This window comes from Physcomitrium patens, chromosome 20 (assembly GCF_059467195.1).
Source record: "Physcomitrium patens ecotype Gransden chromosome 20, ASM5946719v1, whole genome shotgun sequence".
Classification (NCBI taxonomy): Eukaryota; Viridiplantae; Streptophyta; class Bryopsida; order Funariales; family Funariaceae; genus Physcomitrium; species Physcomitrium patens.
The window spans coordinates 2,298,353-2,326,220 of NC_143429.1; the positions used below are offsets into that span (position 1 = coordinate 2,298,353).

At 33.0% G+C, this 27,868-nt stretch overlaps 2 protein-coding genes across 8 annotated transcripts; one reads left to right on the top strand and one right to left on the bottom strand.

The window, feature by feature from the left end:
* The first annotated feature begins 9,167 nt into the window (after positions 1–9,167).
* LOC112273514 (uncharacterized) lies at positions 9,168–15,683 on the top strand. Of its 3 annotated transcripts, none has more exons than XM_024502407.3 (18): positions 9,168–9,264; positions 9,988–10,254; positions 10,575–10,644; positions 10,984–11,167; positions 11,560–11,612; positions 11,819–11,907; positions 12,071–12,307; positions 12,483–12,547; positions 12,732–12,792; positions 13,000–13,117; positions 13,278–13,359; positions 13,514–13,586; positions 13,906–13,967; positions 14,283–14,378; positions 14,656–14,810; positions 15,014–15,110; positions 15,252–15,329; positions 15,454–15,683. In XM_024502407.3, exons 2-18 carry the CDS (start codon positions 10,026–10,028, stop codon positions 15,556–15,558), a joined length of 1,854 nt encoding a protein of 617 aa, XP_024358175.1. In that variant the 5' UTR covers positions 9,168–9,264; positions 9,988–10,025; the 3' UTR covers positions 15,559–15,683. The 3 variants fall into 3 exon arrangements, with proteins under 3 accessions (XP_024358175.1, XP_024358176.1, XP_090101115.1); XM_024502408.3 differs by having other exon boundaries at positions 10,039–10,254; XM_090244989.1 differs by having other exon boundaries at positions 10,053–10,254.
* A 4,295-nt stretch (positions 15,684–19,978) lies between these two features.
* On the bottom strand, positions 19,979–27,721 carry LOC112273562 (ATP-dependent DNA helicase Q-like SIM). 5 transcript variants are annotated; one of them, XR_016498779.1, is made up of 16 exons: positions 26,807–27,721; positions 25,725–25,944; positions 25,263–25,521; positions 24,672–24,891; positions 24,462–24,572; positions 23,567–24,234; positions 23,115–23,299; positions 22,940–22,996; positions 22,611–22,691; positions 22,360–22,423; positions 22,022–22,078; positions 21,770–21,853; positions 21,467–21,554; positions 21,084–21,248; positions 20,891–20,965; positions 19,979–20,657 (listed from the first exon to the last, which is right to left on the bottom strand). XR_016498779.1 is itself a non-coding variant. In XM_073529333.2 (16 exons), exons 1-16 carry the CDS (start codon positions 27,520–27,522, stop codon positions 20,295–20,297), a joined length of 3,441 nt encoding a protein of 1,146 aa, XP_073385434.1. In that variant the 5' UTR covers positions 27,523–27,721; the 3' UTR covers positions 19,979–20,294. The 5 variants fall into 5 exon arrangements, 4 of the variants coding, with proteins under 4 accessions (XP_073385434.1, XP_024358257.1, XP_073385437.1 ...); XM_073529333.2 differs by having other exon boundaries at positions 21,994–22,078; XM_024502489.3 differs by having other exon boundaries at positions 22,022–22,121.
* Positions 27,722–27,868: the final 147 nt, after the last annotated feature.

The window sequence follows — 27,868 nt, forward strand, 5'->3', positions numbered from 1 at the left end:
GGAACAAGATTAAAATTTTGAGAATTTTTGCATCAGTCAAGCTCTATCTAAGATTACATCATTTTCAATACTCTGATGGATTTACTTAAATTGAGTTCATAGATACACTTCTATTTGAAAGTGCTCTCTCTTGGTTTGCATCTTTGATAGAAAAAGATTCATGAGTAATTTATGATTTGAACTCATCTCTAAAAGTGTTGATGGCTACATTTAGAGAAAGTGATTAAGAAAGAGTAGCAGAGATCAAGTTTTTATCTTTACAATAAAGATCACAATTAGCCATCATATATGTTATTGAATTCCAAAACCTCACTTATGACATGGATTGAAATAAAAAGTTTTAATCAATCAATTTTAATATGAATTAAACAATAATATTAAAGATTTGTTATTGACAATGCCAAAAGTAGATTTATTAAAACAATTTATTGTTTAAGCCATTGCATATAATAATTGGCTATTTGAAAGATATTAAGAATAAAGATTTGGCTGGAGAAGAATAAATCAAGTAATGATAATAACTCTTAAATTTTTAAAAACTTATTTGTCAAAGATAGAACTAATGTAAATTGACACGACATATTTTAAATCTCTCGTTGAGCAAGAAAAGACTCAATGTCATCAAGAAGATTTATACATATATTATAGAAAAATTAAATATATTGCTTAATATTATCTAAAAAAATAATTCAATCACAAAATGAGAATCAAAGTCTCTTAAAAAAGAAAATATATCAAAAAATGAATTTCTCTAGCTACAATAAAGATCATGTGGCTGAAATCATGAACAACATCTAGTAAAGGTCCTATTCTCTTCTCAAATCCCTCATCTTATATTACAATAGATATATATTTAGGACCTAAAAATCAAAAAGTCTTTGCCATATTAGATTTAGGAACATCAACTTGTTTTATAGACAAAGAATTTGTCAAAAAAAAGAAATATTTTTAGTTAAGAAAATTAAACTTATACACATAGAAATCATAGATGGTTGTTTATTATCTTCTAGAGATATTATCTATGAGATTGTTCTTTTACATATAGCAATTAAAGATTGTAATAATATAGTAATATTTAATATGATAAGATCTTTTTTTAATCTACTTATTTTAGAATTATCATGATTAAAAAAGTATAGTCTTCAAATAAATTGGATTTTTCATAAACTTAACTTTTTTTGTAGTTTAATCTAAAATTCCATATTTGAAATAGAAATACATAAGTCTAATATATCAAAGTTTTTATTAATAAGTGCAAGAACTTTTATGCATGCAGCAAAAGAAAGATCATCTTTTGGTATATATTCCACTTTTATTTTTGATGGTGAAAAGATGTCAAGTGGTATCTCTAGCTAGTATCAAGATTTTTAGGATTTTTTTGAAAAAGAAATGCAAATATTCTTTTAGTCCATTAATCCTATGATTATTCAATTGATCTTTTAAAAAAGAGCTCAACCGCCATTTGGACTAATCTATAATTTATTGCAGAACAAGTTGGCTGCACTAAAAGAGTATATTGACAAGAACTTGGCCAAAAACTTCATATATCATTGAAAATCTCTAGTATGAGCTCCCATCTTGTTTGTAAAGAAAAAAGATGGATCTTTATAGATGTGGATAGATTATTAAAGACTTAACAAGATTACTATTAAAAATAGGTACTTTTTACTTCTTATTTTAGGACTTTTTGACTAAATCAATTAAGTAAAGATTTATAAGAATAGATCTACAAGGAGCATAAAATTTGATATATATGAAAAAAAAAGATGAATGAAAAATTACATTTTGAATCAAATATGGATATTTTGAATATAATGTCATACCATTTGGACTCATGAATGCATCAATTGCTTTTCAATATATAATGAATGATGTCTTTTTTGAGTTTTTTGATGACTTTTTTGTCTATTATTTGGAAAAAATCTTGATCTGTTCTAAAAATATTAAAGAACATGAACTTTATCTTTGTTGTTTATTACAAAAACTAAGAGATATAGGATTATATGCTAAGATGGAAAAGTATATATTTTACACCACTCAAGTTGACTTCTTAGGATATATCATTTCAAATAATGCCATTATAATAGATTCTAAGAAGGTCTAAACTATCCTACATTGAAAGATTCCAACAACAATAAAAAAAATGTGTAATGTTTATTAAGATTTGCTAGTTATTATCAAATCTTCATCAAAAACTTTCTTAAGTTGTGGCTCTTCTTATATACTTGATATGTAAAAACAAACTTTAATGGAGCAAAGAAATTGAAGCATCTTTTAAAACCTTGAAGATAACATTTTTTTTTTTTTTTTTTTTGCACCAATCTTATCAATTTTTTCAAAGCATTCATCATAGAAACAGATACATTAAATTTTGCTATAGGTGTTGTTTTGTTACAAATAAGAGCAAATGGCAAGTTCCTTCTAATATCTTTTCATTTTAAGAAATTTTTAATATCCAAAATTAACTACGATATCTATAAGAAAGAGCTTCTTGTAACTATGGATTCATTTCAAGAATAAAATCATCATTTAAAAGATGCTTTAAGTTCTATCATTTTATATATGGATCATAAGAACCTTGAGTACTTCATGTTGATATGTGTTTTGAATTGTTGCCAAGCATGTTGAAGAATGTTCTTATTAAAATTTCATTTTAAAATTATTAATTGAACTAAAAAATAATAAGATTTATTAGATGATTTTTTTTAGATATTCTTATCTTATACCAAAAGAAAGAGATGAAATTTTTAATCAACAAAGAATGATTCTCTTAAAATAAAAATATTTTCATCTTTAAGCAATGAAATTAATATAATTATTGACTCAACTTTTATTAAGCAAGTTCAATTAAATGTGTTATTTAATCTTCTTATTCATGATATTAAGAACAATTCTTTTAATTTTCATAATACTTCTAAGTTTAAATTCAAGAAAAATTTATTCTAATTTGAAAGACAATTATATATTCTAAAAGATGAAGTATAATTATGTATTCTTCAAGCTTGTCATGACTTGCCAATAGCCAAATATTTTGGATATAACAAGACTTTAGATTTAATATCTAGAGATTTTTGGTGGCCTCAAATGTGAAAGGCATTCAAAGACTTTGTATAATCATGTGATATTTTTTCAAGATCAAAACTCCTCGCAATCGATCTTATGGACTTTTTTAGCTATTATCTATTTCAAAACAACCATGGTCTTTTGTTTCTATGGATTTTATCACAAATCTTCTAGTCTTAGGTTTGTATGATTCTATATTTGTGATAATAGATTATTTTATCAAAATAATATATTTTTTACCATATATAAAATTTATCACAAGTAAAAATATGGCTAAGCTTTTCTTTGACAACATTCATCACTATCATGGATTGCCCAAAGATATTATATTAAATAAAAAAACTCAATTTGTATCAAGATTTTAGAAAATCTTTTTAAGATTCTAAAGATGGATATAAAGTTTTCTTCATCTTTTTATTTTTAAATTGATGGATAAATGAAGTGTGTAAATTAAATTTTAGAGCAATATTTAAAATGTACCATTAATTATCAACAAGATATTTGAACAATTTTTTTTCTATTTATAAAGTTTGTTTACAATAATATGACATATTTTTCTATGTATCAATCACATTTCTTTATTAATAATAATTAGAATCTATGACTTGATGCTTTTGATTTTTCAAAAGTTAATAATTGTATAATAAAAAATTTGACAAATTATTTATCTAAGTTCTATACAACAATAAAGGTATAATTAAAAAAAGCTCAAGAATGATAAAAGACCAATGTGGATGTATATCATAAAGAATAGCCTTAATTCTATGTTGGTAATAAAGTATGATTATTTTATCATAATATGAAGATTAACCATCTTTGTGACAAATTGGATTATTGTAAGCTAGGACCATTTCCTATTTGTGAACAAATCAATCATATTGCCTATTGGTTACATCTATCACAATCTATGGAGATCCATCTTATATTCTATATCTTTTTTCTTAAGCCATATTAGATATTGAATATCTTAGGAAGAAGATAAATGCAACGTTTTTCTATGGAAGTGGATTATAATAAAGCATTCAAGGTAGAAGAAGTCTTCAATTCAAGGCAATGCCAAAATAAGTTAAAATATCTTGTTCATTAGCACGGATATGATATTAATGAATGTACATAAAAGCCAATATAGATTCTTGTAAATGCAATAATAAAGATTAATACTTTTCATTGACAATATCCATTAAAATGAAGATGATGGATAATAAATCTTTGCTATAAATGAACTAAAATTTATGAAAGATTTCATCCAACCTTCTATCTTTGCTTATAATTTTTGTATATTTGTTACACAAAGGAAATGAAAAATCAATAGCTAGCAGATTCAACTCAAGAATCATTATTTGTGGACTTACTGGATGAGATATTATAATTATTACAACCTTTAAGATGATTTAATAAAAAAAAAGACCTTCAAGAATAACATGTTTTTTTTCAAATAAATGGCAAGATACAATGCATTTGGTATAACAATCTTAGAAGAGACTTCTATTGTTTGGTGATTTTATTGGAGGTAGGAATGATTCCTAATAGTACTACAATTATTTTCGTTGAAGGAAGTTATGAAGTTTTTAATAATGATTAAATAATAGAGTGGTCTTTCCATCTTGAAATAAAACTTTATTAATAATTAAGAAGACCTATCAACTACTTTCAAAAGAAAAAACAATAAAAGTATGTGGAAAATATAATTTACTGCATCTTCGACTTCTTCAATGTGTGATTACTACTTTTTGTGGAAATTGTTCCTAAAAAAGAGAATAATATCATGAATATACTTATAATTAATTAAATAATATGAATATGTAGAAATAGATAAAATTAAGTTAATTTAATAATATCTTGTGGAAATACTTTTTAGAAGCTTTATAGACACAATTTTATCTTTATACATATCAATAGGTGATTGATATGTTAAAAACTTTGCCAATAAGTTAGTTAAATATTTCGTGTTATTGTATTACATGTGTTCTTGCTTAAAAATGTATGAGGCACCTAATTGTAGAAGATAAGTAGAAATGGAAGAAAAATCCTATCAAATCTAATAGAATCTTAAATAAAACTTAAATGAACCTTAATAATTCTAATAAAACTTTAATAAATTTAAAATAAATTTAAAAGAAGTTGTAAAATAATTAAAAAGGAATTTCAAATTAATCTCAAAGAAAATAATAAGAAATCTTAAAGAAATATAAAATAAACCTTTAAAGAAATAATAATAATCTTAAAAAATATTAGAAATAGAAAATTTTAAAGAAATAATAAGAATCCTAAAGATAATCTAAAAATGGAAATCTTAGTTGAATCCTAAATAATTCCTAGATCAAATCTTAATTGAAATCTTAATTGAACTTTAACCAAATCCTAGATCAAATCCTAATAAAATCCTAAATCCTAGACAAATCTTAGATAAACTCTAATCAATTCTTAGTAAAGTTCTAAATCAAATCCTAAGCAAATCCTAATTCTAACCTAAACCTAGATAAAATCTTAAGCCGTAAACAAACTATAGACAAACCTTAAATCAAATCTTTTAGTAAAATAGAACCTCAACAATTAATGATCAAACTAATGATATCAATTCAAAATTTGCACACTTTTTAATATCTTAGTTAGAAACAAACATAAGAAAGATGAAATTTATTGTACTTATCAATTGAAAGAAATATAAGATAATCCAATTAGGTATTATACGGCCTTCTACTCCAACTTGAATATTGAACTTCTAGTGCTAATATTTCCATCTTGAACCATTGAATTACTTTCAAATTTCACATAGATGTTAGAATTCAAGTCTAGTATTCATACAAAAACTTTTTGTTTCAATCTAGTTGACAAATTACTGAAGATCTTAGAAACACTCACTAACCCTCTAATTCCAATTTTTGAGACTTCAACCCACAAAAATCTTTACACACTTTGATCTAATTGTTCAATTGACCTCAAAATTTGCACACACATTTATAACTAATACACCAGTATATTACCCAAAATTCAATTGAGCATACACTATAAAATTTAAGAAACCTTCAAATTTGTGAACATATTTATATTTTTCAAAATCTAAACCAACTAAGAAAATTACTAATTTTAAAAATCCTTTAAAAACTCAATATTGATTCAATTGGCATAAAATCAATACTTAAAAATATTTCTTCAAGTTTGCTTCCAAATCTCACTCTATAATCTACAAAAGAACCTCAAAGTCACTATATATGCATAGTTTTATGCCTCAAAGTCTAATTTTGATCTAGGTTGACAATTGGTTCTTTCCAAGTATTAATTTTTGGTAATTTGAGGTAAGTTTTGCTTTATCCAACTGTTAATTCTTTTTTAAACATGCTTATATCAATTTCTTATCTCATTTACTTTTATTTGGCTCATTTATGCCTCTACAAAGTAAATAGAAGTTTCTTCTATAAAAAAAATTATTAAAACTAAATCTTTTATTACCTTTCTATCTTTATTCTTATTTTTCTACTACATCTTTTTATTAAGATCTTCTATAATAATATCTATATTTTTATTTTTTACTATATGGTTGTATTACTACATAATAACATATTAATAGCTTATAGTACCAGCTAATGATGTGATGTACTTATAAGAAACTTGACTTGTAAGTTAAGACATGTATCTTATAAATTAGATAAGTGTTGGAGGTCCTATAGAGCATTGCGACATAGTTCTTAGGTTGATAATATATATAAAGGCAAGAATAAAGCCTTCTTCGCTCTTAACGATTCCTTTCTTGCTTCTACTCTAATTTCAAGAGTCTCTAGTTTTTTTTAGTCTTTGGCAATAGCCATTCTAATTTCTTATTAAATATATTTACTTTCTTATTTTTAATTTTTCATCTCTCTTTGATTTATTTTTCCCTTGTTTATATATCTTCTTTAAGTTCTTGTTTTTGATACAAATCCAATATCACATACCATTATCAAATATGAAAACCACACCTCATAGAAATATACTACTAATATATATTAAAAGAAAAATAAAAACATCTATAAACAACATAATCAAGCTATCTCTCACTTCACAAAGAAAAAATCTAAAAGTGCAAGTATATAAAGAAATCAATGCATTATTAAATTATAAACCATTATATTTAAGCAAATGGCAGCTTAAAGCCTCTTTTCTTGAAATGCTTTCATAAGATTTAATATAATAATAATATTATTTTAAAAAAGCCATTAATTGTATAATTCCAAATCTTAAATTACCTTTAAGTTAAGGTTAATTTATCTAAGGTCCTTAATGAATGTAGATTTTTTAATACTAATAGAATTTAAATTAAATTCCATGGACTAACATCCATTTGATGTAGCATAGCATCCAATGCCACATTGTGTGACAAAAATTATGTCTTCAAACCTACCAATGGAGTTTGGTAGTATTTTCATCTATGTCAAGTGTAACTTGTGAGGTTACACAATAAAGACATTTAATGAAAAAATTGTGACAATAATATGAAATCACTTGATAAACTCTCACATGTGTTTTTAGCTTCTCACACCAAAATATCAAAATACTAAGACCTTCTTTGTAAGAGCAATGAAAGGAACCATTCACTATAATAGATAATCACACCTTCAAATAGCCATTCAAATACCACAACAAAATAATAAACTAACATAATTTTTTTCTAAAGCTCTACTACACTAAGTCTTGCACATTAAATGTCTTTGTTGGATGTAATTTATTCTTTTTAAGTACAAGAAAGTATTTAATTATATCATAATTTTTTTAATGAAAATCTAAGGTTAGAAATACTTGTAATAATTATACTTAATTATAAAAGGTTTTAAAGCACAAGAAAGTATCTTAAATATTTACTATAATAAAGATGTGTAAAAATATTATTTAAAAGAAATAAAATTGTAAGATTTTATTAAAATTTAAAATATATTTTAAATTTTAATATAATTATAATAAAATAATAAAATAATAAATATAGGTATGTATATTTAAAAATTAAATTATGATTTTATAAAATAATAAAATAAAATAAAATAAATAATTATTTAAAAATAAGAAAATACATATTTGAAATTATATGGTAGTAATATTAAAAAACTAAAAATATACTAGAATGGTATTATATTAATTAATATATATTTAATTATCCTAATTTATGATCCATCTATTCTAAAAAGTTATAATAGCTATTATCTATTAGAAAAATATTATTTTATAAAATAAAAAAAATCTTAAAATTTGAATGAAAAGAAGAAAAAAGGCATTTTTATTTGATACCATGTAAGATAAATGCTTTGAAGCACATTGTTTCCACAATTGCTGCAAAGTTTTTAAACTTTAGAATATATTTAGTATTAATGCATCATAATATTTTTGTATTCAGAAGCTATTATAAAAATATTTATATTACTTCATATCCTTCCTATATATCTCTTTTGCATGCATGTACATTTTATTATTCTACAAAGAAGACTTCTCTAAGATACACAATTAATGTTTTAAAATATAATTAAATAAACGACTTATAACCTATGATATTAGAATTTAAAACATATTTATTAAATTTTATCTTAAATATTAGGATGTATAGTTATTAGATGAATATCACAATAACATTTGTTAAATAGATTCTATAGATTTAGTTGATGGTTGAAAGTTAATGATAAACTCATTTATTTAGAAGGTAATATTTTACATACTAGAGTCTAATAACCTTAAAAAAAAAACATTTTTCATATACACACATAAATAGACACCTTTTTAAATCCTATAATAATACAAATTTTGACAAAGTAGTATGGCCAATTTTTTATTACAGTGAGGGGGGCACAATTCTTCCATACGCACATTTTGCATGCCACCGTCAACTGGCAAGGCATGCAACAAACGGAGAATTACTTTTTCGCTGCCCTAAACTTAACTCCCATTACAGAACCCTCAAACTTTAGGCAAGCGGACGAAACGTTTAAAAAAGTTGGCTGGAAAAAATCTTCGCTGGAGACCAAAGTATCCTCGTCTGCCCCTTTCGTTCCTGGGGAGTTCCCTAAGAGATCCAAGCTGTGTGAACCCGACGTTCCCTGCCTTGTTTCCCTTCCCTCACCTTCATGCACTCAGTGCCATCGAGAATCAGCGATCCAGACACAGAGCAATAGAAGAGTGAGCTTGCGGTTTGGTTCGATTGCGTTGAAGCTCTCTCCCCTCGAGCCCCGGCGTCCATGGCCTGTACTATTACCCCCTCTTTTTACCTTTTTCTTGTTTTCCGGCAGTATAGTTTGTTCATGATCTGTTAATTCCACTCGTCGTTTCCGTTTTTCTCACTAAATTGGTGTATAGGAATGTGCAATCAGTTGAGATTCGAGGACGTTGTACGAGGATTTGAGCAGTTTTGTGGTGTGGTATCGTGTGTTTTGGTGTGCTTGACTCAGCGTGGTAGATTTTCAGAGGACATTTATGCTAGTGTATTGTTTTGTTGTGGTATTTGAATGGCCATTTGAAGGTGTGGTTAGCTATTGTAGTGAATGGCTCCTTTCATTGCCTTTCGAAGAAGATTTTAGCATTTCGGTATCTTGGTGTCGGAGGCTAAAAACACGCGTGAGAGTTTATCAAGTGACTTCATATTGCTGTCTCAGTTTTTTCAATGGTCTGTATGGGTTTATTTGGATGAGTTGACCAGCGGTCTTGGTGAATCAACAGTAGTAAGTGTTTGTCGGTGGTATTCAAGGAAGAAAAGCAGGAACTATTTGTTCGAAGTTATGCGGCAGGGTTTTCGTTTTATTTTGTTTTAAACTCTTGTGTAGGGTTTGAGATTTTAGAATTAAATTCAACAGTTGATTTTTGGATTTCGGCCTGTTTTTTTATCACCATGTTTGAATTGACGTGGAATGGATTTCATCATTTCTTCAGTTAGTCTGGAACTGGCTCTGGAACCGAGGTTTTTGTTTGCAGGAGGTTTTCATCAGCTTCAGTATTTGAGTCCCAGCCTCATGTTATGTGCAGCTTCTGTGTGGCAGTTGTGTAAGCCGCCTTCACACGTTTTTCTCTGTCAGAGTGACGCATGTATTAAAAACAGTAGTGATAAATATCATCCCCAAGGTTCATATTTCTTGCGGTCGAATATACTATCAACGAAGCTTGTTGGGAAGAAGGTCAATACCAATATAGATTCGACTTACTTACTATCTCGTCGACCAGGAACGGCAATGGAGACTCGAGGTACGTTCTTTTAAGTCTTAAATACGTTTTATAATTGAATTTAATTTTGGAGCACACAAAGGAACTACAGCCATCGCATTCAGTTACTTGCCTCACCTATTTTTGTGATCTGCATTATGCACCCAATGTGTCAGTTCTAGCTATTAAAGCTGGCTAAGATAGAACTAGCGTCCAATCACTTGAATGTACAAAATTCATTGACGGGCAAATTCGTAGAGTAACTTGAAACTGGAGATGATTCATCAATCCCATTTGTGCAACTTCTCTTTGAGGTTTGAAAACTAAATGTTTCATATTCTTCCTCTACTGCGTCTGAACAGCCGCTGTTTCTGTCGGAAGTGAATCAACATTGTCTCAGGTCGTGGACTTTAAGAAACTGCAGAATGGCAGGTGAATGATGTTTTCTCCCTGTTACAGTGTATGGAAAGCATACAGTGTGTCAAATAATTGTTTTCACAAGCCTCTCCAGTGATTCACTGACCTGGTGTAGTACGGGAAATGCTTTATTTTATTTTATTTTATTTATTTATGTGTATGCTTTTCTTTCTTTCTTCTTTCCTTTTTATTTATATTTTTAATCTGGATTCTTACATTGTTGAATCACCTTAAAGTTTTGGATTTTGATCATGTGGACACAAAGTTATGACTTGTGGTAATCGCATAGCAATGCGTACATACGAGAGCATACCATCGGAAAATTTTTACAGTCTTTGAATTCTGGAACTACAGTGATATTCGTGGAGTAGCAGTGGATGGTGTGGAAGGTGAACCTGTAAATCTTACGGAAGCTGTTGCTGAGGCTATAGGTGCTGCATTTGCAGCGTGGCTTCTTGATAAGAAGAACGCTGACTTCTCTACGAAACTTAGAGTGTCACTTGGAACCGACTCAAGAGTATCTGCTAAATCAATTCAGGTATAAACAAAATGGGGTTATCTCAGATCTTCTCTCGATGTTTTCCGAGACTGGTATAGATTCCCTTTGCTGCGCTTCGAGCTTTGCGGTTCATTTTTGTGCTACTGGCTGGTACGATTTGTAGGAATGAAGATAATTGTGGGATCTATCGATTTATAGACTCTGGAAGATGTGAACAGTCGATTGAAAAGTCATAATGTCTAGTGCTAATCTTGCCTTTTACCTTAAAGGTTGCTACTTGTTTAGACTGAAAGTGGACTCCGTTATTATCTGCTGTTCAAATTAAGATGCCTTCTCAAGTTTTATGGTATGGAGAACAGCTTCTCGTAATATTCTCAGCAGCTCAATGCCAAGTTGAAAGTTCTTTAACAGTTGTGGTTTGCTTTGTATAGAGTGCCGTAGCTCGAGGAATATCTGGAGCTGGATTGGATGTCATTGAATATGGGTATGTTTATCTCTACAAAATATAACAACATGAACTTTGTTTTTATATGTAGTTGGGATGCTGCTCGAATCTAGCTCGCTAGGTTTGTGGTCTACTCAATACGCTCAGAGCAGGTCAAATTTGCATTTAACCAGTACTTTAGACATGTCAAATTCTGTATAAAGTTCAAATTGGATCAATTTCTTAGGTTGTGGTGTTTCCAACAGTATGGCATCAACACCAGCGATGTTCAATAGCACCTTAACAGTTCGAGACGACCTTTTTTGTCCTGTTCAAGGGGCGATAATGATTACAGGTACAAACGCCACTTGAGGACTTCTCTTCTTGAAAATTTTGACGCTGGTTGTCGATAGCCTACACTAGTGTATGCCTAGTCCAGTTGTGTAAACCTTTTTCATGAAGTTTTAGTGAAGATTTTCAGTTGGCTGAATTTTATTATTGCATTTACCTCTGTACAGCAAGTCACCTTCCTTACAACAGAAATGGGCTGAAGTTCTTCACTAGTGACGGAGGCCTTGGCAAGAAGGATATTACTGATATTTTATCAAGAGCAGAGAAGATTTACCATGTGATGTCTAATGAAAGTACAGAGGCGGCAGCAGCTGTAGCAGACAAAATTGTGCATTCTGTTGATTACATGGAGCAGTATACTGCTGATCTTGTAGATGCCGTTCGCAAAGGAGCTGGAGGAGTTGGTGAGACTTAATTTCTCTCCAGTTGTTTTTGAAGGGAATATTTAATGAAGGTTCAAGCTAAGTTGTTCATTTATAAAACCGTCATGATCTCTGAATCGAAGAAACTAAGTTTTTCCAGCAGTGCTCTATTCTTGGAGCTTCTCTAACAAATTTTGCTTTGATTACTGGTAAACAGAGCGACCATTGGAGGGATTTCACATAGTTGTGGACGCAGGGAATGGGGCAGGCGGCTTCTTCGCAGTAAGCGAGCTATTCTATTATTTAGGATCTGCTTAGCACAAGCACGATGTTTATCGCTCTTACTCTCTGATGAATCTCTTTACACACCTATTTGGTAGTATTCTCTGACACTTTGTGTTGATGCCATTACTTTGCTTCTACCTGCTGTGTGCATTGATTGGATTTTGATTGAATGTATGCATAGGGGCGTGTCCTGGAGCCTTTGGGGGCAGTTACCACTGGAAGTCAATTCCTGGATCCTGATGGTAGGTTTCTGTTACAAGAACTTGCGTAAAACTGTGCAAAAGGGACAGTAGTTAAGTTCTTTAGAATCTTGCATATTTGTGTCACAATATTGATGTATTCATGCAGTAGCTATCACTGAAAGTCTTAATGTCCGTCAGTGGTATTTTGCGTCCTCCGATGTAGCTTGAGCTCACTAATTTTACCTTAAAAATATTGATGTGAACCAGGTATGTTCCCAAATCACATCCCAAATCCTGAAGATAAGAAGGCAATGGAGTCTATTACCAAAGCCGTCCTAGACCAAAAAGCAGATTTGGGCATCATATTTGACACTGACGTTGATAGGTAAAGTTGGAACCTTTCTGCTGGATCTTCTTGTCTCCTTCACGCATTCATGTGGTCTACTCTCATTGATGACGTGGTGGATCCTCTTTCATTGCTCACTGAATTGACATACTGGCTTTATTTTTTTAATAATCACATATTTCTTTGTATTATATTGCAGGGCTGCTGCTGTAGATTCCAGTGGGAAAGAGTTGAATCGCAACCGCCTTATTGCTCTTCTGGCTGCAATTGTGTTGGAGCAGGTAAAACTAGCATGAGATATCTGATATGTTAAAGCATTTTACAGCGGTGAAGAAATTAACGACTTTGTCTATCACATCAAAAGTTAACATGGCTTTCGTAGAACGTATACATGCTCAGAGTGGTTAAACTTAATTTGTGGTGTTTTATAATCAGCATCCTGGAACCACTATTGTCACAGACAGTGTGACCTCGGATGGCCTTACGACTTTCATTGAACAGAAACTGGGTAAGTTCGATGACGAGGTTTGTTGCACTTATGTTCATTGATGTGTTATGAGATCGTTGGTAATTTGCAAAACGAAAGAAATGGACTTCACAAGAATATTTTGTCGATAAATTACTTTGAATTTGAAGCTTTGGGATTGGTGTTCACCATTAGCAATTATCGGTATGATAGGTGGGGTTCTTTATTTACGTTATAAAGTATTGCTTGCATTTCAAATCAACTACTTGGTTTAAATGTTGCTGTTGCTTGGCACCATCGAAATATCTCTCATTTCCTTACAGATTTGTTTGTTCTGATGTTTCGTTTTGAACTGGAATAGGTGGCAAACATCATCGCTTCAAGAGGGGTTATAAGAATGTCATTGATGAAGGCATTCGGCTGGTTAGTTTACATCACCAGATTTACAAAGTACTTTAATGCTGTTATTCCACATTAAGTATTTTAGTTTTTTCTAACCGAAGTAGAGATCTGGCTATCAAATTTCATGACATCCTCTACTCCCTTTCTCCTCGTGCTAGCATACGCTACTCAACAAAACAATACATTTATGCGGATAGTCGTTTATAAATTGAGACTTCTATTTCGCTTGTCATGAATAGGTCGGGTCTAATGTAGCTAAAGACCTGAATTGTGTTAGACTTTCCTTTTATGCTTTTTATCACCGGGACTCTCTGCTGATTGTCATTCGTGGAACAGAACACGGTTGGAGAAGAGACTCATTTGGCTATCGAAACCAGTGGACATGGTGCCCTGAAGGAGAATCACTGGTTGGACGATGGTGCATATTTGATGGTGAATATGTTAGCTTTCTTTTACTGTTTTAAATTTTCCATAGACTTAAGTCCAGTGGATTCGTGTTGTCAGTGGTACATTACTGTCAAGTGTTATCCGTGTTCCGCAATGCGAATGATATAATTTGTGTCTGTGCGTCGATTCCCTTTCTCAAGGACTTAAGACGCACCACCAGCCTTTGGCTTCAAAAATAAGATTTTCATCCAAGATTTTTGATCCGAGTTGGATAAGTAATGTACAGATACATGGATTCACTGACCCAAATTATTATTTGCAGGTGAAATTATTGATTAAACTGGCTGCCGCAAAGGTGTCGGGAGAGGCATCTGGAAGTAAAGTGCTCTCCGATCTTATTGCGGATTTGGAAGATCCAGCCATTTCTTCTGAGTTGAGGTTCAAGATTGATCAATCTCATCCTGATATTGGGTCAGGGTAAGTTGATTTTTGAACTCCAATCTTTTATAGAGACCCTTGTTTATATTTAAACCTCGAATGATTTTATCCAAGATTATAGGTACATAAATCACTGAATTGAGTTACTTTATGCAACTGATATAATCAGCGTAAGTTTAAATGCGATTGGAATGTGATGATATCGTAATATACAATATTAATAATCACTTTGACATGGCCAGAGGTTTCAAAGCATATGGAGAGCAAGTCCTGGATAAATTGGATCAATTGGTTGCCTCAGATGCAAATTTGAAGAAAGCACCTGTTAACCATGAAGGGGTAGGTGCCTACTACTGCATCTAATTGATGGCAGCATGTCAATTGTGTGCTTGTTGGCCTGACTTGTTTAGATAGGCAGACCATTTGATATCAGATACTGACACTAGTGGCCTGACTTTTTGTGTGCCTGGATTCCTAAAGATTCGTGTCTCTGGGTATGGAGGATGGTTTCTGCTTCGATTATCCCTACATGATCCTGTTCTGCCGTTGAACATCGAGGTGAAATTTGTTATGCTACTACCAAGTACCTGCTGTGATTCTGTTCTGTGCAAATACATTCCTGTTACCTTTCATCACTAAATTGTGTAAACTTGACCCTACATTCCATTTTCTTCTCTTACAGGGCCCGTCTATGGAAGCTACAAAGAAGCTGGGAGAGTTTGTCCTTTCAGCCGTTAAGGAGTTCGGGGCTTTAGATACTTCCGCCCTGCAGAAGTATGTTGCGTAGGTCACACCTACTATTCTCAGATTACTGAAGGTCAAATTATTGACTGGATCTAGAAATTATCTTGCTCAATTTGAGTCAATAAATTTCTTGCGAGCTGAATATTCTCACAATGTATTTAGAAACAATCTAAGGCTGCAAAATGTGATTTCTTCTATTTTGACTTGTAGAGACGATGTAGAATAGTAAACTTGTATATTTCATGGTTAGAGTCTACAAGTCGTAAGGAGGAAATGTGGGACACTGCATGGTATGGATGTGGTATGGATGTAGGGGCCATGTAACTAGTTGTAATCCCAATACCCACACAACATCATTATTCTTCATACGGAATTTCCCCAACATTGTTGTGTGCATAAAGAACTAAAATAGCCGATATAAAAACTGATTCTTGTCTTATATTGTTAGATTCCAACAAGTTCTAAGTTGGTACTTGACTATAAATTTATTTTAGTCAATTGTATAATTAATTCACATATGTTGAGTGCATTGAAATTAGTAGTGATTGCCATACAACTTTTTGTAATATTTTAGATCAATTTAAAGTCTACCCAGAATCCAAAGATGTAAAAGAAGCTCAAGAAATATTGAAATCATTTTTGATGGAGAACAAAACCTTCTTGGTCTTTGACAATATGAAGTATCAAAGTCAAATTGAAGATATTATGCCTATAGATGATATGTTTGCTACCCATGGTAGCATACTAACTGCAACAACTCAAAATTCAAAAGCAATGTAGCATTGTAATGAAGAACTTTGTAAGATAAATGTTGAAGGACTTGGCAAAGAAACAAGAATAATTTTTTTTGTCATTCATTCTTGTTGCCAAAAAATCTGTCTAACAAACTTATTGAGGTTGATAAAAACACTTTAAGAGCTTGCAATGGTCTAACATTGAGTCTAAAAGTTATGGGAGCATTTTTAAGAAAAAAAAAGAGATTGAGATATTGGGAGTGAGCTCTATAAAAGTTGAAAAGGAGAAGAGAGTTGGATGAATATGAAAACAATAGTAACTACAAGATTTAGAAGACATTAAGAGTAAGCTTAGGCAATTTGAAAGTTGAAGAGAAGAATATGTTTTTGGACATATGTTGTTTCTTTTTTAATAATGTGTGTCCATAAAGCATGTCAAAAGAAAGAACATTGCAAATGTGGGCCAATAGTCAAAACAACATATATAAACAAGATATAGAATTAATGCTAGATACATTGATTTACCAATTATTGATAAAAGTACACAAAAATGGCATTATAAGAGTACATAATTAACTACAACACATGATAGAAACATTGTTGAAAAGAAAATAGAATATAAGTACACACAAATGTGGCACTTGAATGAAGATTTATTTCATAGATTATCAAACAAGATAATTTTACTTATTATCTAAATGGCATAATAAAAATAAAATAAAATATAATTTAATTTAAAGGTTGAATTTTTTATTTCTATATTATGTAATTTTTATTATATTTTTTAGATATATGTTGATGTGAAATTATAATATAAATAAATTAATCTTTTATTATAATTAGATTTGTGTATATATTAAGTATATTACTAATATAGAAATTCTAAACTTTTTTGTGTATTTAATTGTATTGATTGATAGTTAAAAGGATTTTTTTATAAGAACATACACATTAACAATATTAGTGAAATAAAAGGTGCTTCTTCTTTATCACTTCAATTTTTAAGTTGCAATGTTGGTGTTTTTGCACCCAATATTTTTATAAAAATATTGAGCATCTTTTATGTGTTGATAAAGCATTTTCGTAGTTTAAAATATTTTCTACTAGACATGCAAAGGGGATATAAATTAAAAAAAGAATTAGCAGACAAACCATTGCAATTGCCAAATGACAAAGATATTTGAAAAAGTTTGAGAATTTAAATGTCTAGTAATTAATTTTTTTTAAAAAAAAAAAAAAAAAAATCCAAATTTAATCTTTAAAATTGCTACATTATTAGAACTTGACTTAGAGGGATGCTCAAAATTAACTATGCTACTAAATAAATTGGAGTTTATGACTTGTTTGAAGATACTTAAAAGATTTTATAAGATTAAGATCATTATCAACATCAATGGAAAGTCTTCTTGGTTTAAAAAATCTTAATATTAGTTTGTGTAAAAGCTTAATATTGTTACCAAATATATAGAACAACCTCACATTTTTTACTACATTTAATATTGGAGGATGCTCAAGCTTGACATCATTGCCAAATCAATTAGGAAACATCACATCTTTGACTACTTTTGATATGAAGAGATTTATAAGCTTGACATCATTGCTAAAAGAAATGGTCAATGCCTTTTTAAAAAGCATTTTCTTAAAATAAGTTAAAAATCAATAGATAATAGTCTTATAAGTTAGTGAAAACTGTAAAATCAAGACTTGATAAGAAATGTGTTAAATACAATTGTACAAGAATGATAGTAAATCAAAGAAGATTAGATTTAGATCATACCAAAGAAATTTAAACACAAAGATTATTATAAAAAGACACTCATATTATCTAACAAGTTTAGTTTCTAGAATCAATTAAAAGTTTAAAATTTAAAATTTAAAATGTATGAGTTGAAATTACATAGGTAATTTTTATTTTTATATATATTTATTTATTAATTTTGACTTAATCTACTTCTTTCTTTATAAGATTTGTAATTCTAAAAGAATAAATATTGTGCTCTATAAGATCTTTATTTGGATAACAATCTATATTGACTTTAAAGTTAGGATTTTCATTAATAGCATTAAAAATTTAGAAGTTGAGAGTTTAAGATTTTAAAATTTTGGATTTAGGAGTTTAGGATTTAAAATTGTAGGATTTATAATTTAGAAATTTAGAATTTAGGATTATATAGATATCCCTAATTTTTAAAGCCCCTTAATTTATAGCCAAGTTTAGAATTTAGAATTTAGAATTCAAATTTAGGATTTTATAGTTCATGGTTTGAGATTTAGGAATTTAGAAGTTTGGATTTTGGATTTTTTATTTTTTATTTTAGGGTTTAAGGTTTAGAATTCCATTAATGTCTTTGATTTTTGAACTCCTTATTTTTAGATTTTGACTAAACCTACTCCCTTATTTTTGTTGTCTCTAATTTCAAAATTATAAATAACTTGCTCTACAAGTTCTTAGTTTGTAAGATATATCAATTTTGATTTGGGCTTCAAAGTTTCGACTTAGATCATGTAGAAGAATCTTTATAGAGTTTTGACTGTAAAAGGATCTACCTAATCATGTAAAAGGGTCTTTATAGAGTTTAGAAAATAATAATAGGTCTATTTGTGGATTTTCCATTCAAAAGATATTGTTTAATTATTCTAAAAGTGTACATATTTGTAAATATTGAGGATTTGGTCATTTTGAATTTTGAATTAATTTTGCAAATGAATGGGATTTTGTAAGTTTTGATTTGACTTCATTTGCTATTTGGAAGATCTACAAATCCAATGATGGACTTAGAATGTTCTACAAGTTTTGTAATTTTTTGATAAAGGCCCTTTGACTAATACCTTTTTTTTTTTTTTTTTTTATTATTCTTTGTCTTTTTGAAATTTTGAATTTATTTTATTTTTTGTTGAGGTTTTATGTGCTACTTTTATAAATGATTGCAATTCTTTTTGAAGAAAACTCTTAGAAATATTCTTATTTTTTATTATTTTTTAATGTATAGGCCACAAAGAATGCATAGCTTACAACATGTTTCTTAAATTAATTGCATGAAAAATTAAAGAAAAGGTAAAAAATAAAAATACTAAATAAATTAAAATAAACACATTAAATGTATATTATTAAAATTTCAAGGTACATGCTTTGATACCATTTTTTTAAGAATGCATTTAAATTTGTAAATGTTGATTGTGTAATTTTAAATAAGTTAAAGGTAATTAAAAAAAAACATTTATATACATAAAAAAGAAATATGTTTAATATCACACCCTCTAATTTATGTTTTTTTTGAAATTGAGTATTTATTCAATTTTATATAAATACATCATACCATGTCTAAATTAGCCGAGAATATTATTTTTATACAAAATAAATACGATATTAATTTTTCGTCACTTTTAAGACTAAAGATTTTTTTTCAATATTTTTTAAATGGTTATAGCTTCAAAAGAAAACTTATATTCTGAATAAGTAAAAGTACAATGAATCTAAAATAGAGTTTATAATTATCTCAATTTTTATGGTTTAACTTCTGACCTGCAAAAATTCTTAAATTCTGTATAATCTCAAATAAGCAAATAAACAAATAAAACTTACTTTGGTGATATGCTGGAACATTAAATACCTATAAACAAATGCTTACGATGCAGAATGAACTATTTTCGAAGCATACACTTGAAGTGCCAACGCAACTATTTCACAGCAATCCCACTTCAATTCTGTGACACATCCACACCATGGTATTGAGTCTTTTGTGTTTCTTTACACAATCTTGGAAGACTTCTTTTCCTTGAATCTTAAGAAACATATGATAGTTAAATTTTACGGCTGAATAAGGTCATATTTCCTCCTATTGGTTGTGTTGGAGACGCAATAGAAACATTATTCGGATACTCTAATAACATCCGAAATATTTTCCTTGGGGGTCTCTAATATCCAAACCAGAATATTTTTTGTTCAGACCTTAAGGATCAAGTGAACAGTTGCGAAAGCTCGGGGTATGCCAGTCCGAATAGCTTCACAAATGCATGAAGATACCACTAAATGAGTGCTCTATATTCATCTCTTGAGACCCAACTTATTTGCAAGACGACTCCGCACAGTCGTAGAGTCAGCTTTTGGCTGCCTCTGTCGAGACTTACCCCTCCTACGACTCCGACCCCTGCCACGCTTGCTGAGACGCTGCCGCCGTATCTCCGGGTCAGCCCATCCTCTTCCCCATTCCCTCGATTCTTCTGACGTTCTATGGTTCCTTGGCATTTTCGAAGCTTGAATCATGTCACCTTCTAAGTAAACCAAAAGACGATGTACATGTTGTGAAGCTATTGTTATGTTGGGTGTTCGTAGGAGCTCAAGTCCCTTGGGAGTGAGGAGAGGGTATTTAATTGTGGGCACTACCAATTTATTTGTGGCTGTTGACGCCTGCAAAGATGTTGCAAGGGTATTAAAAAAGACTACTTCAATATCAAAGCATAGACAGTGTTCAGCAAAGGAACTCTATGATGGAACAGAGCTTAATGAAGGTGAAGTATACATCGTAGTTCCAAGTATCCTTCAGTTTGGAAACTATTAGCCAATGATTTGTATCAAAGTTTTGGTTATTATCAAGCCATGAAGGATCGTGCGAGCAAAGTGTGAGGTGTAAGGGCACTCACGGCATTCTGGATAAATCCACGGTCAGCCAGTATACGAACAAAGCCCCTCCACCATAATCTATCCTTCGATGGATCCTGCCCAACAAACACGTTCCCACGATGTTTCTGTTAGGAAACTGATACCGTGATAATTAGCAACCTAAAAGAGTACTGTCTCTCTGGCAATATGGCAAAATGATTGAACAACCCTCACCTGTTTTTCCAATTGTTCCACAATGTCTTTTATAGACAGTCCTTTAGGTGCTACTGATGAAGTACTACTTGTCCTTCCTGCTCGTCCTGCCCTGCCTGTCATCCCTTTTCCTCTTGGTGCTCTCTCTCTTGGTTGCACACTAGCTCCTAAGGCAGTACCTCCCGTCTGCGTTGTTGGCACAACCAACATTAGATCATTTTGAAAACAGTACAAATCCGTGGTTCAGCCTCTGACTTAGACTCAAGCTACGAATGCTACTAATGGTTCTGCGTAAGAGAAGCTTCGGATGAACGTTTCAAATAGCACCTGCTCGTCAAACGGAAGTAAATGTTCATTGCAGGGACTAAAGGACAACTTAGCAAATGCACCAGGGAGGGATTCACCTGAGAGGCAGCAATTGCTGTCAGTAGCAGCACGGCTTCTCTAGTCAGATTTTGAGCAGGTGGTGGACCCTTGAGGCATACATCACACCTGACATGAAACCGATACACCGCAATTTTTTCGATTACTCTTCAAGAAATCGGACTAAAAAGGTACGACACATTTTATTCAACAACTGACAACCATCACACCAGAAGAAGGCGGAATCGAAGGATTCATTTTAAATGCCTGAGGTGGAATCGAAGGAATCGATAAACGAGTGATCACTTCTAAAACAGAATTATCGAGAGCCAAGAGATACTTACATGTTGCATAGACCACCCTCAAGAACTTCACCGAAGTATTTAAGTATCGTATGCACTCTGCAGCAATCTTGTTGAATGGCATACCTGCTAGTCAAACCTGAGTCAGTAAAAATATATGAATGTTCCACAGAACTCATTACATGTCTGGCACCACATTGCTACAAAATAGTCATCACTATCATTGGGATATAATAGCCCTTATGCATACTTGACAAGACGTGTACCATAAATAAGAAAATGGTGGATTGGTGCCTGAAACATTGCGAGAGCATTTCAAGTGAATGCTTCGTTTGTGCAGGATCTCGGCGGCTGGGCAGCAATGAAGGCAGAACAGTCATGTCAACAAATAGTTCTGCAAATCGCAGAAAATGATCCCAATAAGAAAACAAGGATGCTGCGCAGGACGCCATTCAGAGGCTATTTGAGAACAACCAGCTTCAGATACTTTCAAAAGCATTGCAATAAATAATAAAAAAAATCATACAGGAGATCTAACTCACACGCAAAATGATCACAATACATGAGAGAGCGTTTCATTGTAACCGAATGAGCTCAGTATAATGCCTATTTTCTAGTTCTAAAGAATGTACCACAATCTGAACGAGCACCATCTCTACCAGCTCGACCTGCCTCTTGGTAGTATGCTTCCAAACTCTGCTCCAAATACATAAATTGAAGAACATGTCTTCCTGAGGTTAATCAAACAGCTGACACACTACTTCTGAATGTAGAGAGATAGTTCGTTGTTACGAAGGTAATAGAGCTGGAGGGAACAACACTCGGAAATAACATCTGACTGTAAGTCGTCCTAACAAGCTGGCGGAAAGAGAAATTTACCAACCTGAGGCCAGCCATAATGGATCACACGTCTCACATTTGGCTTGTCGATTCCCATTCCAAATGCAATAGTAGCAACAACAACCTGCCAGCATGAGATCATAATAAGAAAATCTAAACAAAAAAGGGATGTTAAAAGATAAATAGGGTGGTGTCTAACCCAGCTGACCAGTACCCAAATATGTGGCCGAGTACGGCCAGGCTTTCGGCTTATGAAGATTAAGTGAAATTAGTCTTAAATACTTGTCAAACTTGCCGACATTGGTGGCCAGTTCGGGAATTGAACAAGACTCCATCAATACAAATTAATGGAGAAGTCAAGGCTATCCAGACCTGCAAATTATCTCCATGAAATCCCTCGTGTACTTGTCTCAAATGGGTCCTAGGTAACTGGACAAGAAAAAACAGTAGCAGTCATTTGGTACTCCGAAGCTTTTGTTTTTAAGTAATAGCATGGATATTAATAGGAAACATTTGCGAACAGTGGTCCTTGTCCTCGTAACATTACCTTAGCATGATAAGCAGCAGCTTTGACACCATGTCTGCAAAGAAACTTTGCAAGAGTCTCAGTTTCCTTTCTTGTAGGCATGTAAACAATGGTGGGGCCTTCCCCCAGTTCTGTTGCCTTTCCATTGTCTTGACCAGCAGAATCCCTAAGTGCAGCAGCACGACCTCTAAATTCTCCACACTCAACTGCAAGAAAAGGTTGACGGTCCAAAATTTCAACAATGATTCATTCAGGTATCTACGCACTTCAGTGCAGTTATGTGCCATTAATGTTTAAGTGCACACTTCTCGTTCTAGAAAGGAAGGTATGAAGCATCTACGAGCATTAAAATGTCTTTAAACTAAAATCACAGCTGCAGCAACACCGTTACAGTATGTACTTATTTAACGTATCAAAGGGATGTTTTAATCAATGATGAGGAAAGTTCAATCAAGGAAAAGACTACAACTTACCAAAACAATCACCGCCAAGTCTCTCGTCTTCGTCCTCCAAGAACTGAGTTGTTAGACGAGAACCATCACAGTCATTGTCCTTAATTGCATCACCCTCCGCACTTGAATAATCATCATCGTCGTCGTCGTCGTCATCGTCGTCGTCTTCGTCGTCTTCGTCGTCGTCTTCGTAGTCGTCAGACAAGATAACTAAATCCTCTATGCCATCGTTATGAGTCAAATTTCTTCCAAGGACCTTGTTTTTATTAGCATTAAGCCATTCATTACTTTGTGTACTGTCCATTAGATCAGTAAGACCCATTCTCAGATTGTAGTTATCATCCTTTGAGCTTACTCTGTTACTCTCTTTGCGCAAACTTGTTTTTGATGTCGAAGCTACTCGCTGACATCTATCGCCGTTCCTGGTGTAGAGATTGATAAGAGATGCAAAATCATTTTCATATGATGTTACCTTTGTTGTTTTACTGTGGTTTACAGAAAAGTAAAGATTAGGTCTGAAAAAGGTAGTGAGCACAATTCTTGGATTTCCAGCAGCTATTCCTAAGGAGTTTAGGATATCCTCCCGCACAAAAGGAGTTGCGGTGGCAGTCAGAGCCATTATGGGTATCTGTTGATTCAGTCCCGGAATGACGCCGACCTTAAATTTATCCCTCAGCATAGATAACTGCCTACGATCAACACAACGCTATGATTAGAATAATGTAGCCTTTCAGAGCTGATCTGTGTTTGACGTCAGAGAACAACCTCTTAGCAAGACTGAAAAGTTCTAAACAGCTAGCACAAGTTGCATGGACTGCTCAACAAAGTGTTGCATTTGCAGAAATTTCTTCAAAGAATTTTCTACAACATTTTATTATTGTTTGGACATTATTCAAAGACTCAAAACATATTTTACCTGTAGGTTGGACGAAAGTCGTGACCCCATTTGGAAATGCAGTGTGCCTCGTCCACTGCAAAGAGAGCAATGCCTTTACCCCGAGCAAGGCTCTGCAAACAACTTTCCAGCCTGCCCACACACCTTCTCAGGGTTTACATGTATCTCTAACAGTTGAAATTCGATCTATGAAGCACAGAAACAAAGTGATGGACCTGATGGTACTCTTACCTTGGAAGAGTTTCCGGGCAGACGTAGACAATGTTATAAATTCCAGCCATGGCTTTAAGCTCAATTGTCTTGTCAACTTGGCCAGATCCAAGAAAGCAAGCAGACACACCTTGCCGCGCTAGCTGTAAGCACTGGTCGTGCATAAGGCTGATAAGTGGGGAAACCACTACAACTACCTTCCCGGTCATCAACGCTGGGAGCTGAAAGCATAATGACTTCCCTACAATATATAACGGGTAGAATATCAAGTGAAAGCAACCATTAGATAAAAATGACATGCTGATTGAACATAGAGGTACTAAATCATTGGAAACTAAACACCTTGTAATGTTAACGGATATCCATATAACATAGGAGTAAACCAGACTAGTTGTGAAAACGAGTGATATCTCAAAGCAGCTTGTTCAAAATAGTAGCGACTCGCTAGGCACAGCTAAAACCGCCCAATAGATCACAGACAGGGAAGGCTGTGCTTTTGGGTCTTATCTAGCAAAGGTACATATAAAGAGTGTAGTTCTGAAAAACTAATGTTTGTACTGAACATAAGAATCAATTCAACAAAACTGATCAATAAAGATACCAATGCCTTACCAGAGCCGGTAGCAGCAAGAACGAAGCAGTCACGATTATCGGCCCATGCTTCAATTGCAATTCGTTGGAAACTTTTTAGCTCCTGATAGCCAAAATACCTCCGTAAAGCTGTAACAGCTGCTTTCTCCCAATCCTCGACCTTAGGGATGGTAACACCTTTCAACTTGCTAGGTATGTAGGTTTTGGAAGGACCACCCTCTCTTAGACCATCTGGATCAAGTATAGATCCTCGCTTTCTCTTCACCTGAGTACAGTTTTCCTGTGCACAATTGCAAGTTTCAATTGTAGAGTAACCAATATTATGAAACATATGGCTTGGAATGCACGTTCAGCGGTTACTGGTCCAAGACCTAAACGTCATTAACATTGCAACAATAAGCTTAGTATAACCATAATGACCATATAAGTATAGAGGTTGAGGATTCTCAGTAATCTAGGGATGATCATAGAGTAAAAGAGTACCTGTTCTTCTCTGCAACGGTTTCTGGGTAATTCCGAACCTCGTGGCTTCACATCTTCGGTCTCCAAAGGTTCAGCTTTAGCCCCCGTAGATCCTGTGTCAACGGCTGGATTCAGTTTACCTCCAAAATTCAAAACATGCTTGTTCTCTATGACGGGTTTCACGTCCACTGCTGATTCAGCATCCACAAGTTCTCCTTTGACACGCATAGCTTTCTGACACCTGCAATATAATTCACAAATTCCTCATTTATAAAAATCGTAACATAGACCCAGAGGAGGATATGCGGTGAATGTAACTCTCTACTTGCTTATGAGAAACGGGATCTAAGATATTCATTACAAGTTTGACAGAATATTTCAAAGTAAATAATTAACATAGGTTCTGACTCCCGTTTGAAACTCAAAGTACTTTCAGCAAAAAGATACTAGACATCACTCTATACAGTCCATGGATTACCAGGAAGTCCAATCAGACTATCTGTCAATTACGAGTGCAAACGACGGAAATAGAGACAATGAAACCCCACAACTTTCATCAGAATCCTTCTTTACACCCTTATTTCACGAAGTTTTACATCCTTGGAAATACCAACACATCATAGAGATGGGAAACAGAGACAGGAATCATTGCTGAATAAAGCTTTACTACGTCTACCACTTTGAAGGCTCACAATCTGAATTGGTTTCATGCACATCGGATCGGCGGTGGAATACACAGATGATTCTTCGCCGCCAGTTGAGGAATACTCAGGTCTGATGACCTCAGAATCAGGAGACATGCCCACCGCAATCCGCTTCCTAGCATCTTTCGATGAAAGCAATATTGGAGGATGACCTTCCATGACTCTTTTTGTTCTATGCACAATTCTAAGCTCATCAATAATGATAGATTGCGCTCGTTATTTCATCACCACCCAAAGTTCCTGGTAACATCTGAAAGCATCAAGACTTTTAAGTAGGACACCAGCACAAGTCCATTACAAGGGCTTGCCTGCGCGCTCGAACTGCGTCTTGTTAATCTGAACGCGAGCTTCTACATCCCATACGTAAATTTATCAAAGTGAATTGAAAGTTCTCCTTGCCTGATCAACATCTCTTCTCGTTGCATGTCAGCTTCTTTTGATGCAATATCTGTGCTGTACTTCTCTAAAACACTTGTTCGACTTCTTGCAGTCGTTGTCCCCTTACACACTACTTCAGAGGAATGCCCGATGACCAACTTCTTTCTCGGTACGCTTGGAACAACAACATGAGTGATGATGTTTTCCTCAGCTGCATCACTTTGATGAAGAGGAGGTTCTTCTTCATCAAAAACCTCGTCACTGAACCCTCCCCATGCACCTTCTTGCACCCAGAACCCCTGATTGTTAGTACCACCATTTTCTCTCATCTGTTCCGTTGCATCACCGCAAAATTCTGTTGATGTTTTCATGGCGTCTGTCCTACACAGGATCGAAGAAGTTTCCATAGGCTCCACTTTTACGTTCGAACATACAAAACGTGCTGCCCTGATGTTTTCTTTCACCTCCTCTTTGAAATGCCATAGATTGCAGGACCCATCATTGGGGTTGACTATATTCTTTCTGTCGATCTCTTCCAAATCGTTGGAGACATTCTTACGTTTCCCTAGGCAACACTCCACATAGCGGCTCGAACCTTCAGTTAATAAAAAATCCACCATGTCATTAAGAGAGCCCAGATTTGGGTTGCTTATTACCTCCAGCGCCAAATAATAATCAAATCCCATTGACAATAGCTGAGCAACCATTTCGTCCTGTGTAAGGCGTGCGGCCTCCATTTCGATCGAGGCTTCACAATGTTCATCTACCACTACGGCATTTTAGGAGAATATTCTGGACTCCATGCCAGTGAGAGTGATAAGTCGCCGCCTTGTTGGTAAATTGGAAAATGATACAGAAATCTTTGAGCAACTTATAATACTATCCATCTCGGGATACAGGGACGCACGAGGTACTCTTTTCCACGTCTATAATTTCCTGCGAACACAATTGTCTGTTAACACGTTGAACTTACGATTGCAGAGGCACAAAGCCTGATCCAAACCGACTACATGTAAAGGTCATTAGGGCCTGCTAACTTGCATCAGATGTTGTTCAACAAGCAGCACATTACTAGTCTGGGAC